At 44.0% G+C, this 14,393-nt stretch overlaps 1 protein-coding gene across 1 annotated transcript; it reads right to left on the bottom strand.

Annotated features, from left to right (window-relative positions):
* Window positions 1-4,228: 4,228 nt before the first annotated feature.
* Window positions 4,229-10,400, bottom strand: WNT8A (Wnt family member 8A). Its single transcript, XM_007077850.2, has 6 exons — window positions 10,333-10,400; window positions 10,203-10,236; window positions 9,851-9,989; window positions 7,843-7,968; window positions 6,999-7,141; window positions 4,229-5,610 (listed from the first exon to the last, which is right to left on the bottom strand). The coding sequence occupies exons 1-6, from the start codon at window positions 10,398-10,400 to the stop codon at window positions 5,089-5,091; spliced, it is 1,032 nt and encodes a 343-aa protein (XP_007077912.1). The 3' UTR covers window positions 4,229-5,088.
* Window positions 10,401-14,393: the final 3,993 nt, after the last annotated feature.

Here is a 14,393-nt window from a genome sequence, read left to right as displayed (position 1 = left end):
CCTTGGAGTCTCGTGTTACCTCTTTACTTATCTCATTTGGTGACCCAGGGCAGGTTACTTTCTTCCTCTGAACCCAACATTCCCCTGTTTGTTAGGGAATGCAGCAGGATTAGCTAGTTTAGAGCTATAGTCCTACTCAAAGGTCTTTAACTTCTCCTGAAGCCTTTGCTCTGGTCTGTGCTTTCATTTCATTTCCCCTCAATCCAAACATCTGTATCTGGGCCCAGTCTCTCTCTGTCTTTTGTGATTAATTATTGTAAGTAGTTTGTGATCTGGGGCTAGAAATTTGTCTTTCTCTGGATCCTGTTTTTCCTTCCTCGACCCTCTAAAATAAACACTCCTCCTTTGACATTCCTTTGAAACTTTGACCTCTAATATAGACCATAACTGTTAGCATTTTTCTTTGAGTACCCCCTAGCAAACCAGGATTCTGCCCTCCCAAGTCAGCAGGAGTCAGGCTATCTTGCTTTATCATTCTAAGGAAGGCCTTTGCAAGTCAAAAGTTAGGTTTCTACATTCTGGAGAAGGGCTGAGAAATTTAATTCTCCTACTTGCAGAAGAGGGAAGAAGAGGACACCTTTCACTGCATATGAATGGTAGTCATTCTACAAAGCTGTCAAAACAGTTAAGAATGTCACCAGAGATCCCTGGGCTTCCAGAGCCTAAGTGGTGTAAAGAAAGTGTATGGGTTTGGTTTGTGTGATAGTGGCGTGAATTCAAATTCACCCCCCTGTGTTTAATTTTAGGTTAGGTGCTTAACCTCTCTGAACCAGTTTCCTCAGTAATAAGAAGGGAATAATTGTAACTCTCTAATTGGATTGTTCCCAGGATTGAAGGATATAATAGATACTAAGTACTTGACACTTAGTGGGTCAAGTACTTTCTTTTTACCATACTGTTACAAGGAAGCCCTAGCAAGCCCTGAGGAGATTGGCAGGGGACCCTAGGAGACTCTAGGAACAAGCCTCATGGTTTTCTTAGAAGCCCCTGATTCTACCCATGGCAAAGGTCAGATAGGAAGGAGAACTAGGACAAGGATGAGGACCAGGAGGAGGAGAGGAGAAAGGAGGTGAGAGGGAGAGGAGCAGAGATGAGGTGAGAGGGGCTTGGCAAACATAAGCATATTTTCCTTTAATCCAGACTGAGAAAATACAGGCTTCTATTCTCCAGGCCATGTGAAGCAGTGCCTGGATCTGAAATATGCAAATAGGCTCATGGACAGGATTCCCTTATTGAGTTGATTCCTTTTTCAATAGGTTTTCAAGACCTACCATAGACTGTGGCCAATCTCCCTGTCTTGAGCCCTGAACCTATTGAACATAGGAGTTTTACTGTTTTGTCACCTTAATGATAGCCAGTTTGTTAAGGACAAGCCAAAAGGGAAGGAGTGTAGGGTTGTAACTAGTGAATCTGAATAACACTGTAATGCCTTGGAATGAATCCCTGACAGGAAGGTGATGGATGTAGAGAATCTAAATTCCTTTAGTTCCTGGCTCAGGGTCTATGTGGGAAGATTGGTTGATGTGATTGATTGCCATGAAAGTAAGATGAATGAGGATGGAAGAGACTTGGAAGGAGCGAGACTATGAGCTTTTTGGGGAAGTAGGAATTCTCAGATGTTCTGTGAAAACCTCAGATATAAAGCCACAGAAAACACAAGGCATGCTCCTCTTGAATGATCATGTTTGTACAGGGCAGCGGGAATTGTTTTGTTTTTGAATCCCCCCCCCCCCCACTTCAGGATTATTTGGGAACCTTGGGGAGGTCCTGGGGGGAAAATGTCAAAGCATCAGGTAGGTACCTGGGTCCTTTGGATGGAGATTCAGTTAGGAATGAAGGGAGAATATCTAGTTTGTTCATTTCCCTAGCACAGTGTCACAACTCAGGTTTCATAATGGACACTTTGGCATCTATGTGTATTAAAGGATTGACATCAAGGCCAGATCGTTTTATAATTTTTTTTTCCCCTGAGCCCCAGGGTAATATTGTTTTGGTTACCTATTTCTTCACCATAATTTTTGTGCTTAGTGTCTTGCTCCCCTTTCCACTACCAACACACACACATTTCCTGTGTCACTCACTGTAGTGTCTTTCTGTAAACTTCCTTAGGACAGAGGTAAAGGAAATCTTCCCTTTCCTTGACATAGGCTGCACTTTATGGATTTCTCCTTGTCTCTGGCATCTATGGTAGTTGTAAACGCACCAAAAGGAATATTTCACCTTCCTTTTTTACTGAAAGAAAGAAAGAAAGAAAGAAACAAAGAAAGAAACAAAGAAAGAAAGAAAAAGAAAGAAAAGGTGGGTTATTTCTTGTTGGCATTTTAAAAAATTAGTAATTTAAAATTTTTTTCTAATGTTTATTTTTGAGAGAGAGAGAGAGAGACAGAGTGTGAGCAGGTGGGGATGGGGGGCAGAAAGAGAAGGAGACACCATATCTGAAGCAGGCTTCAGCCTCCTAGCTGTCAGCGCGGAGCCCAATGTGGGGCTCGAACTCACAAACTGTGAGATCATGACCAGAACCAAAGTCAGACGCTTAACCAACTAAGCCATCCAGACAACTCTCATTCTTTTTTGTTTTGTTTTTAAAGTTTATTTATTTTTGAGACAGAGAGAGACAGAGCATGAACGTGGGAGGGGCAGAGAGAGAGGGAGACACAGAATCGGAAGCAGGCTCCAGGCTCTGAGCCATCAGCCCAGAGCCTGATGCGGGGCTCGAACTCATGGACCGCGAGATCGTGACCTGAGCTGAGGTCGGACGCTTAACCGACTGAGCCACCCAGGCGCCCCTCATTCTTTTTTTAAAAAAGTATTTTATGGCAAGTATTTTTTAAGTACTTATTTTTTTAAGGGAGCACTAACTCATAATCCTGACATCAAGAGTCGCATGTTCTACCAACTGAGCCAGCCAGGTGCCCCAATAACTCATTATTTTTTGATAAGAAAAATATTTGGTTTTTTGTAGACAAGTGTAAAAATACAGAAAAACCCAAAAAGGAAAACAAATCTCTCTATGTTGGTATTATATGATAGCAAATATTTTCACATTTTTAAACATAAGTTCTATGCCCAGTGTGGGGCTTGAACTCCCAACCCCAAGATCAGGAGTCATGTGCTCTGTCACCTGAGCCAGCCAGGTGCCCGAGTATTTTCATATTTTTAAAAACAAAATTGGGTTATCCTCAACATGCTGTTTTATGATTAATTTTATTCATTTAATATATCATGTGTGTTTCTCATGTTACTAAGTATTTCTCGAGAATATTATTTTAATGGTTGATAATTTCATTGTGGGGCCATGATTTAACTAGTTTGCCCTACTGTTGAACATTTAAATTGTTTTCTAATTTATTTTTTTGATGTTTATTTATTTTTGAGAGAGAAAGAACAGAGGAGGGGCAGAGAGAGGGGAGGAGACAGGATCTGAAGCAGGCTCTGTGCTGATAGCAGAGAGCCTGACGCAGGACTTGAACTCAGGATCCTAGCCATGAGATCATGACCTGACTTTGGTGAAGCTTAACTGATTGAGCCACCCAGGCACCCCAATTGTTTTCTGATTTAAAACATTAAGCTGAGAATGTTTTTCCATTCTTGGTGATCGTTCATTTTACTTGTTTATTCAACATATCTGAAATACCTCCTCCCTGCAGGGTGGTTGGCCTTTGCACAGAGGGGAGACTCCTAAAGCTGAGATGCTCAGGTTTAGGAGATCAGTTGTTGAGCCCTCAGGAGCTCCTTCTCCAAAGTTTGCCACTGGAAGATGTAGAAGTGCAAATGAAGAAGATAGAATCCATAACTTTCCTAGTCTCTTGCCCACGTTCTCCCTGAGGCATACAGATACCCCAGGAAGCCCAAGTTTAAAAGCACAAACACACTTTGAGTATGGTTCAAGTTGAAAGGGCTTCCTTGTTCCTCAAGTTTCTTAGATTGTATTAAGGGTAATACCTTCTAAATCTAGGAGTCTGGATTATTTTCTTATTGGCCAGTTTCTGGTCCTCAATTTTATTCTCTCTCAAACACTTATATCAAGGGGGTTGGATATTTCCATTTTCCCCTTAGCCTTGTGTATAATTGGAATATAGAAGCAGGGTTTCCCATTCCCTTTCTTATCCTAAGGTTTCCAAAGAGAGAAATAAAAGGTCTCAGATTGATATATATTTTAGCATTTATTGCAAAATGAAGTTGAATTCCCAATCTGGGAAAATAACAAAACAGTCATTTTACAGCTCTTTGGGGGGAAAAAATCCCTCTTTGGGTGCATGATTGGGGCAGGAGGAGACTTGTCTAGGTAACTTTGGAGTCACCTGTCCACTTACTGTGACCATTCTTTTTCTATGGCTAGAGAGATGGTTTCTGAGCTGGAAAAGTCCTCAGCTTATGTTGGGGTCCTGGTTTCCCCAGGGTTTTATGAGAAGAATTTTTTTTTTTTTTAAGTAAGCTCTACATGCAATGTGGGGCTTGAACTCAAAACTCCAAGATCAACAGTCACATGCTCTATTGACTGAGCCAGTCAAGCCCCCTGAGAACTTTATAAAAGTGCATACTCAGATGAAAAACTCAACACCCTAAAAACCTCCCGCTGGGCAGATATAAGGTCTCTGCCCCACTTATCTGTCTTCATGAACATATAGTTGGTCTTCCTGGAGCCAGAAAGCACAGGGGAAGGTTGCTCCTTCAGGAGTCTTGTCAGAACTCTTTGATTCCCTCTGATTCTCAGCAGCACAGCTGGGTTGGATGTGATTTGAAACTTACAGCAACAAGTACTTTGAGGGTCCTTCTGGATATGACCCCCAAACCAAACTCCCCTTTAACAAGCTGCAAAAGTACAGGCACAAAGACCAGGAAATAACTTACAAGAAAGATGAAATGGGGTCTGCCCAAGTTAGAATCCCCAGGTTCCAATTTCAACTCTGTGGAGAATATGCTGTATAACCTTGGGCCTCCATTCCCCCCATGAATAGTAGATATGAAGACGACTACAGGCCAACCCTGTGATGTTCCAGTTGTTTTCGAATTCACTCTCTCTGTGAAAGAAGCTGTGTCCGCTTCCATTGTCATGCAACTGAGCAAGTGAATTTGAGTGGGGTGCTATCAAGCACTGCCTGGGGAGCTTGTGCAGTAGTACTTGTTTACCACATGCCTACACTGGTCACACCTGACTGTGCAACACCACTGGAATTTGCAGTTACAGCTGCTGATAGCCTCAGTTCTTCTCTCCTCCACCTGCAGGCCACACTCGGTGCACAAGCGCCCACAGCTGCGTTGCTCCCACCTGGATGTGTTGTGGCTATTCTGCAGACACTCCCGACCTTCTGTGCCATAGATGCCCAGGCTGGAATTGCGGGTACAGTAATCTGGTGATTCCTCCAAAAAGATCAGCTCAGCCTCTGCACTAGGAAGGAATCCCTCAGTGGGTGCCCAGTGGCCCTCAGCACTGTTCCCAGCCCTTAACTGCCTCTTATCCATCTCGATTTTCAGGGCCCGTTCGTACTTGGCCTTCAGGTAGTCTCCCATCTCCCGGAAGTCAGCCAGCTGCAGCCAGCATGTCTGGATACTGCAGCTTCCAGAGATGCCATGACATTTGCAGGTCCTTTTCATAATGGCTCTCACTGCCTTCAGAGAGAGAAAGAGAACGAAAAAGAATGACTCTGGGTAGGGAAGACCAAAGGCTAGTAATTAAATGGAATATTTTAGAGTTGAGCTTCTTAACTTTGGAGGGCATCAGAATTACTGGAGAGGCCTGTGAAAAACACTTATTCTTGGGCCCCACCTCAGATCTTCTCAATTGGAATGTTCAGGGGTATAAAGGCCTCAGTGTGGGTAATTTTATTTTATTTATTTATTTTTTTTAAAGTAGTTGATTTTAAATTTTTTTTTTAAATGTTTTATTTATTTTTGAGACAGGGAGAGATAGAGCATGAACAGGGGAGGGTCAGAGAGAGGGAGACACAGGATCTGAAACAGGCTCCAGGCTCTGAGCTGTCAGCACAGAGCCCGAACCGGGGCTTGAACTCACGGACCGTGAGATCATGACCTGACCCGAAGTCGGCCGCTTAACCGACTGAGCCACCCAGGTGCCCCCAGTGTGGGTAATTTTAAAGCTCCCTTGGGTATTCTTCGGGAAAGTCAGGCAAGTGTTGAGGTTACTGGAATCAGAAACCTTGGGCTCTAGGCCCAACTCCATCACTTGTTGAGCCTGTTTCTCTCTCTCATTGGAATAAGAATGATCAAGAAAGTACTGTGTAAAGGGGAAAATATGATCATTGGCACTGTTATTGTCTTGAAAGTGGGACCTGGAGTATTTGTAAGGGTTTTGATTTGTCCTCTCCCAGAGGGAGGGAAGCTCCTGCAGTCTGAACGCTTACCCTTGAGGCAATTACCCATGAGTGTAATTAATTGCCTTGAAAACCTCTTACCCTTGCCCTGGGCAACTAGGTCATCCAGATGTAGGTTCAAAGGGAAATTTTTCTGCTCTTAGCACTAAATCCAACTTGTTTCCAGATTTGAGTTCAGAATAATCGAAGTTTTGGGGTAGAATAGACCCTCCACAGAAGCCCAGATCAGTCCCAATCCCTCAAAGCCCAGACATATTTTAGGACACAGGTTGGATGAAAACCCCCATCAATTTCCTAGAACATGCAGTTGAAATGGGTAAAATTTTAAGTCATAGAAGCAAGGCTTTGGTACTATATTGTTCTGTGTTCTCAGAAACCTGCCTGTGGAAGGGGCTAGACCATAATGTTTAGGGATAAGACTAAAGTAGAAGATCTGAGTTTATTGCCTGGTTCTGACGCTTATTAGTTAGTTGTATTGCCTTGGCCAAGCCACTTGGCTCAGCCTGAACTGGTGTTGTCATTCAGAGACTGGGGGTAGCCCTCCCTGTCCTGATAACTGCTGTATGGATGACATATGGGTATGAGACAGCTCTTGGTAAGCTGTACAGATGTGAGGCTATTGCCAGTACTGAAACTGAGAGTTCACTGGTGGACTCCTATACCTACCAGCCTGCCTGCCCTATTGTTGTGAAGATTCATCAGGGCTCTGGCATCCTTTCCCTTTTCCAGGCTGTCCACAAAGAGTTTGGAGATCCTTTCCCCAAATTCCACATTGTCGCTGCAGCCTCCCCAGATCCAGCCATGACCTCCTATACATAAGGAAAGAGTAAGTTCTGCACACATATTCCTGGTCAATTTCAGAAGAGTCAAGGTCACTTTGGCTAACCATCCCCCAAGAGCCCTAGAAGAGTGTAAAGCTATAGCTGCAGGTGAAACAGGGATGTGGAGGTGCTCAGGGTGGGTGGGTGAGGTCCTCTTCCCAAAGCCAAGTGCTCACCCTCAGGTACTTTCTATCTCTAGGCAGTTAGTTTCTATACCCACAGTAAAGGAGGCATACTGAGCCTGACCTAGATGATCTCAGAGGTTCATTGCAGCTCAAACATTCTGGAATTCTGTACCATTATCTTACAGTAGTCTTGTTAGAGCCATCTCCTCCCTCATTAATGACAAATCTGATTCTCTTAGATGGTGTACAAGTAACTGAGTAGCTCTGGATTATGGCCAAACTGTTCTCAGACTGAAATATGAGGGTTGGCTTTAAACTCTCTTTGGCCTTCTAATTCCTAAATGCCTTGTTAGTTCTAGAGTTCAATGCTACTTGGTGATCCTGTAATCAGGGACCCAGGCTCAACTCTTGGGAGACTATAGGTTCAGCACCTCCCACCAAGAAGTTGCTGCTAGTATCTAGGGATTTGAGGGAAATGTGTCCACCTTTTCCTGGAAGACCTTAGTCTGAATGTAGCTCTGCATCCCTCACTTCTACCCACCCACATCAGAGAGCACAACTTACCTGTTTTTCCGTTTTTTGACTCATCACAGCCACAGTTTTCAAAGTCACCCATGCTACAGTTCTTGGTAATGGTGTACATGACTCCAGCAGAGCTGATTGCATGAATGAAGGAAGTCTCCCTGGTGGCTTTGGAGAGAGAGAGGGGACTGGAAACTTGGGCTCTGATGACCCAAAAAAGCAGAGGCTTTGGAAAAGCAATGCTCTTTCTCTCCCCTGTCCCCTGCCCCCTTTGGGTTGAAGAGGATACTCTTTCTTCTACTTGAGAGAACAGTGCGTGTCTTTCCAGCGTCCTTACTGTCATTCACACAGACATGAGCATCCCCATGTACAGATGGGGAAAGTAAAGCCCAGAGAGACAGTGATGAGATCAAAGCCACTCTCCTTACCCCTTGTACTGGGACCAAGACCCTGCTCTCTTGAAAACCAGCCTGGGCTTCTGTTCATTAGCCACTGCTTCTAGTCCTCAGGCAGTGAGGATTCAGTGAGGTGAATACAAAAATATCTCTTTTTGTTTTGTTGTTAAGTTTGTTTGTTTGTTTATTTATGTATTTTGAGAGAGAGGGAGAGAGAGAGAGAGAGAGAGAGAGAGAGAGAGAGAGAGGCAATGGGCAGAGAGAAGGAGAGACAGAATCCCACGCAGGATCTGCATCATTAGCACCGAGCCCGATAAAGGGCTTGAACTCACAAACCATGAGATCATGACCTGAGCCGAGATCAAGAGTCAGATGCTTGGGGTGCCTGAGTGACTCAGCTGGTGTCTGACTCTTGGTTTCGTCTCAGGTCATGATCTCATGGTTCTTGGGTTTGAGGCCCATATCAGGCTCCATGCTAGCAGTGTGAAGCCTGCCTGGGATTCTCTATCACTCCTTCTCTCTCTGCCCCTCCCTGGCTCACTCGCTCTCTCAAAATGAATAAACTTAAAAAAAATTATAGGGGTGCCTGGGTGGCTCAGTCAGGTAAGCGTCTGACTTTGGCTTAGGTCATGATCTGGTGGTTCATGGGTTTTCATGGGTTTGAGCCCTGTGTTAGGCTCTGTGCTGACAGCTCAGAGCCTGGAGCCTGCTTCAGATTCTGTGTCTCCCTCTCTCCTGCCCCACCCCCATTAGTGCTCTGTCTCTCTCTCAAAAATAAACAGTGAAAAAGAATTTTTTTAATTTTAAAATTACCCTTAAAAAAAATAAGTCGGATGTTTAACTGACTGAGCCACCCAGGTGCCCCCAAAAGTATTTCTATAAAATGTAATAATCTCTATTTTTAAAATGCATGCCCATATTTGTGTGTTTGTATACACTTACCTTGCACTGAGTTACATGAATTAAAAATAGGGAAAGGACTCTGTGTTTGCAGCCTTGGAGGAGTTTCCCATCTGCCCAGCTGTCATAAAATCCCAACAACAGAGATGCTGAAAGATCACACTGAGCTGTGTCTCATGTGGAGGTGTGCGTGTGTGTATGCACCAGTGCAGCTGTTTTTAACTGTGTGTAGTAGTTTGCATAAAAGTTGTTTATATAGAAACAATAAAGAGGTGCCTGAGAAGAGGTGGGGAGTAGTAAAGAAGATGATAGTGGCAAAGAGAAATATCTTCCCATGGAGTAGACACTCAGAATGGGGAGTGTGTGGAAATGAAATGGGACAATGATTTTTTAAAGAGTTTAGTAAGATACCAGCTCAATAAATGGTAGCCACGATCATTATGATTATTACATGGTTCCCGCTTCATGTCAGAAGGAAGTAAAAGTCCTTTTCTCTTTCCTAAGCCAGCTTTGTTAGCCCTCATTACTCCTGGTGACCTAAATAGAGCTGGCCTTATTGACCAAATGACAAAACTGGGGTAAGAGAGGGGAAGTAACTCATTTCAAGGTTTCACCGCAAGGAAATGGCAGATCAGCCTTTCACTGATAAGTTTTTCATTTCACTGTGCATATATATGTTATACATACAACGTATACACATACTGCAAACCCACCTCCATGCATATATACCCCCTTGTGCAGGTGCACAAACTTACCACTTCTCAACCTGTTGTGAGTGGACAGCTGGAGAGCATTTTCCGGGCAGTTCCAGCGTTCCCAAGCAAATTGGAACTTACACTCCTCAATGCCACTCTGGGCACCCAGAGCCACACTAGTAGTGTAGGTCAGATAGGCCTGGCAAAGGGAAAAGGGCTATGAAGCTCAGCTCTGGCTCAGGTCAGGTTGTCTGGGGGGAGCAGGGGAGCAGGCAGGACTCAAATGGGTTAGCTCTTCATTAAGGAAAACTTATGGGTTCCCCCATCTGTCTCCCCTCCCCTCTTTTCTTTCCCCAAAAGAGTTCCCTTAGGAACCCAGATGGGTAAAAACAGAAGCCAGAGACCATCCTACCTTAGGGCCTGTTATCAGGAAATTATTCACTGACCTATCAAAAAGAGAAAAAGTGAGGCAAATGGTGAATGGGGATGATATAATGGGGGTTTCCTTGGTGGGGAGTGGTGGTGGGGGGGCAAGGACTTACCAGGCAGAGGCACTGAAGGTGGCATAACATATGCCAACAGCCACCCTGAGCATAAACAGGTCTCCCATGGCCCTGCTCACCCCCAGGGGACCAGGTCCAGCCCAGGGCCAACTCCAGAGAAGTGAGGAGAGGGCAGGGTCTTTCTCAGTATTTACGTGGGGAAATTCTGAATGGCCAAGGGGGAAAAATCAACAGCTCTTCTCATTTGTCCCTCACTGGCAGGACTGCAGGAGCCACTGACCCAATGGGGGACCAGGAAGGAAGGACTCAGCCCAAAACCTCCAAGGAAAGCCCCGCCCCACCCCGCCCTGCCAGCCCTTCTTCCCTCTCAGGCTGACAGAAGGGCTGAAGCCTTTCCTTACCCTTGAGGTTTCTTTCCTCTATAAATCAGATTTGTCTCTTCCTACTGGATGGCTCGTTTCTCAGAGTCTTGTAGGCTGGAGCAGATGAGGTTCCTAACCCTCAAGGTAGGTCACCAATTCCTCAGAGCTACAGTGTCCTCATCTGTCAGTGAGACCTCATTCTTTGTCCTGCCTTCTTCCCCAGTATTAATAATTATAGAGGAACCCTACTGGGGACCCTCTACTACTCATTTTCCCAAAGTAAGTGAATGCACCTTTCCTACCTCCTTCCTTGGTGACTGTAAAGTCATGGAATCATGGGACCATGAAACAGATCACTTCAGAGGGTATCTCTGTAATAGGCCCTTCTATTACATTCCACCAAAGTAAGTTCTGGTAAATTTCCTTCATTCCTAGAAGGTCTTTCATTTTATATGTGAGAATCAATCTTCGGGCCACCCAGGGCTGTATTTGAAAAGATTGATGACTTTCTTTCTTTGTTTTTGAGATAGAGAGCGAGAGAGACAGAAAGAGACCATGAGTTGGCAGGGGACAGAGAGAGAGAGGGAGAGACAGAATCTGAAGCAGACTCGGAGCTGTCAGCACAGAGCCTGACGCAGGGCTTGAACTCACAAACCACAAGATCATAACCTGAGCCAAAGTCAGACGCTTAACTGACTGGGCCATCCAGGCACCCCAGCACTGATGCCCTTCTGACACCAGTCTGTTGCTAGGACATCAGCTCCTTAGGCAAGAATATTTTATTTTATTTTTTAATTTAATTTAATTTAATTTTGTTTTATTTTATTTTTTGTTATTTTGTTTTTTAAGTAATCTCTATGTCCAACATGGGGCTTGAACCCATGACCCTGAGATCAAGAGTTACATGTTCTACTGACTGAGCCAGCCAGGCACCCCAGGAATCTCTCTTCTAGATTGACTTTAGTGCTTGAGATGATGCCTGGATGAGTGAACAGATGAATGAATGAACAAATGAATGAAAGAAATTGTGGCCCCTAGTAGGGACCTGAGGCACCATTTAGGTAGGTTTGGGCACATAGTGAAGGGGTGGAGCTCCTACTTGGTTGGTGAAACTCTTTTCTAGGGCTGAGGAGGCACCATCCTGACTCAGCAGCCTGTGACCCTGAATATCTAGATCACATCCCAGCCCTCTGGTGCCTGATTTGGGTGAGAAAGGGAGCTCAAGCACTCCCCCCCACCAAAGGAGCTCCAGGGGCCAAGAAGTGATCAGGCTTTTTTGTTAGGGCAGTGCACTCAAAGTATGGGCTAGGATTGGTGTTAGTGTGTGAACTGTTACCTGTTACCTAAGTACAGAAATGAAAGTGTTTAGAAATTTTTACAGCATTTTGATGTAATAATTCTAGATATGCTGAATCTAATGATAAGAAATTTGGGCTCCTAATTTGTATATATATTTTTTTCTGTTTCATTTTTCTAAGAGGATAGGTGCGAATGTCACAAATGCAAAGTGTCCTTAATGAACTAAAGCTCTGCCTCTTGGCCCAGCAACTAACTGTCTTCCTCTGCTTGCTTGTGGGCTTCTCTCCTTGGGGAAAAGAGGTATCTGAGACTTGAGTCACTTGGAAAAAGCCCACTGAGTTTGCCTCCTACTTTCCCCCGTCAAGAATCTAATGCCTGGGGTGTCTGGGTGGCTTAGTCGGTTAAGCGTCCAGCTTCAGCTCAGGTCATGATCTCATGGTTCGTGAGTTCAAGCCCCACATTGGCTCTGTGCCAACAGCTCAGAGCCTGGAACCTGCTTCGGGTTCTGTGTCTTCCTCTCTCTCTGCCACTGTCCTGCTTGCTCTCTGTCTCTCTCCCTCTCAAAAATAAATAAGCATTTTAAAAAATTAAAAAAAAAAGAATCTAATGTTTAACTTTACCTTCTTAAGACAGCAGCGTTGATTTCCGTGCCACTCACTGTTGGGTCAGAGCACCGTTAGCCCTGAGGTAGTCCCCGCCATGCTCCTTGAAAGAGTTTTAGGAACGACTCCACATTCACTTCCTGTGTGTGAGCACCTGGGTCTTATTTTTCTGTATCCCCTATAGGAAACAGGAGAAGGTAGTGAGCTTTTTGTGTGCAAACATTGTGTATATTTCCGCTCAGATTCTCCAAAGCTCACATAATTTCTCCAATGGGAATTTAGAATGTTAAGAAAGGACTTTACTCCCAGGTCTTAGGAGCCTTCTGCTTTGGCCACTAATTTGTGGTATAACCTTGGGTAAACTATTTATTACCACGTGGACTCAGTTTTTTCATCGTAAAATGAGGGAATGCAGAAAATGTTGAACAATGAATGACTTCTATAGACTTCCCCAGCTTTCTACATGTTGTAATCCTACTTTTAAGGTTTACAAAATTTATTAGTCCCCAAGGTAATTATAGGCCAGAAATGGGGAAGTCTTGTCTTCCCTAGCTCTTCATATGGATTCATCTTATTTATCTTTGAATCCTTTAGTTGGCCATCAGGACAGATCTGTAAGACAGATACCTAGAGAACAACCAATGCTTTCTTCAGAGTGCTTTGGGTCTATGTCTACATAAGATCCCTGTGCTGGACTGATGGAAGTCCTTCATGTGGACACAGAGATGAACCAGAGATAGACACTCCACACTGGAGTCTACCAATCATTTACAGTCATTGTGCATCCATTTCCTTAACCCCAACTCTATTGTCTCATTAATTGTTTGCTTGACTGTTTAAGTAGGCTCCCATCAAAAGTTGAGAGTCCCATGCTCTACCAACTAAGCCAGCCATCCTATCTCATTAGTTGTTTTGTTTGTTTGTTTAAAGTTTATTTTGAGAGAGAGAGACTGTGAGAGAGCTGGGGAGGAACAGAGAGAGAGGGAGAGAGAGAATCCCAAGCAGGCTCTGCCACTGTCAGCACAGAGCCTGATGTGGGGCTCAGACTCACGAACCCTGAGATCGTGATCTGAGCTGAAACCAAGAGCTGGCTGTTTAACCGACTGAGCTGCCCAGGTGCCCCTTTATCTCATTAGTTTTCTTTCTTTTTTTCTTTTTTAATGTTTATTTATTTTTGAGAGAGAGAGAGAACAGGGGAGGGACAGATAGAGAGGGAGACACAGAATCTGAAGCAGGCTCCAGGCTCTGAGCTGTCAGCACAGAGACCAACACAGGGCTTGAACTCACGGACTACAAGATCATGACCTGAGTCCAAGTTGGATACTTAACTGACTAAGCCACTCAGGTGTCCCTCTCTCATTAGTTTTTAAGTGATGATCCAACTCTTGGTTTTTCTTTTCCAGGAAGGGAAATCTGGATCTGAAGACCACAGGAGATGATGACAGGGAGGTAGAGTGGGCCTGTCACAAGACAAGAGTGTCTCTGAACCAATGGCATGCTGGTAAGTAGTGCTTAACAACCAGCTGTGGTGTGACAGGAGCCATGATTGGTAGTGTTTGTGGATTTCCATGGTGTAAATACTCCCACCATGGCCTATTTCAAACTACCATCATGGACTTAGGAAGAAATGAACAGTGTCACATCATTATATAGTATTCTATCATATAGGTGTAATAGACATATAAATAACCTTAAGAGTATAGATAATAGTAAAATGTCAAAAATAATTCAGAAAAGATTAATTTTGAGTACTTGTCATCTTTGTTTTCAATATAATTTGTTCATGTAATTTAATTTTTTAAAGATTTTATTTTATTAAAAAAATTTATTTTAATGT

The sequence above is a fragment of the Panthera tigris genome, chromosome A1 (assembly GCF_018350195.1).
Source record: "Panthera tigris isolate Pti1 chromosome A1, P.tigris_Pti1_mat1.1, whole genome shotgun sequence".
Lineage (NCBI taxonomy): Eukaryota > Metazoa > Chordata > Mammalia > Carnivora > Felidae > Panthera > Panthera tigris.
This window is presented reverse-complemented; position numbering and strand designations above follow the sequence as displayed.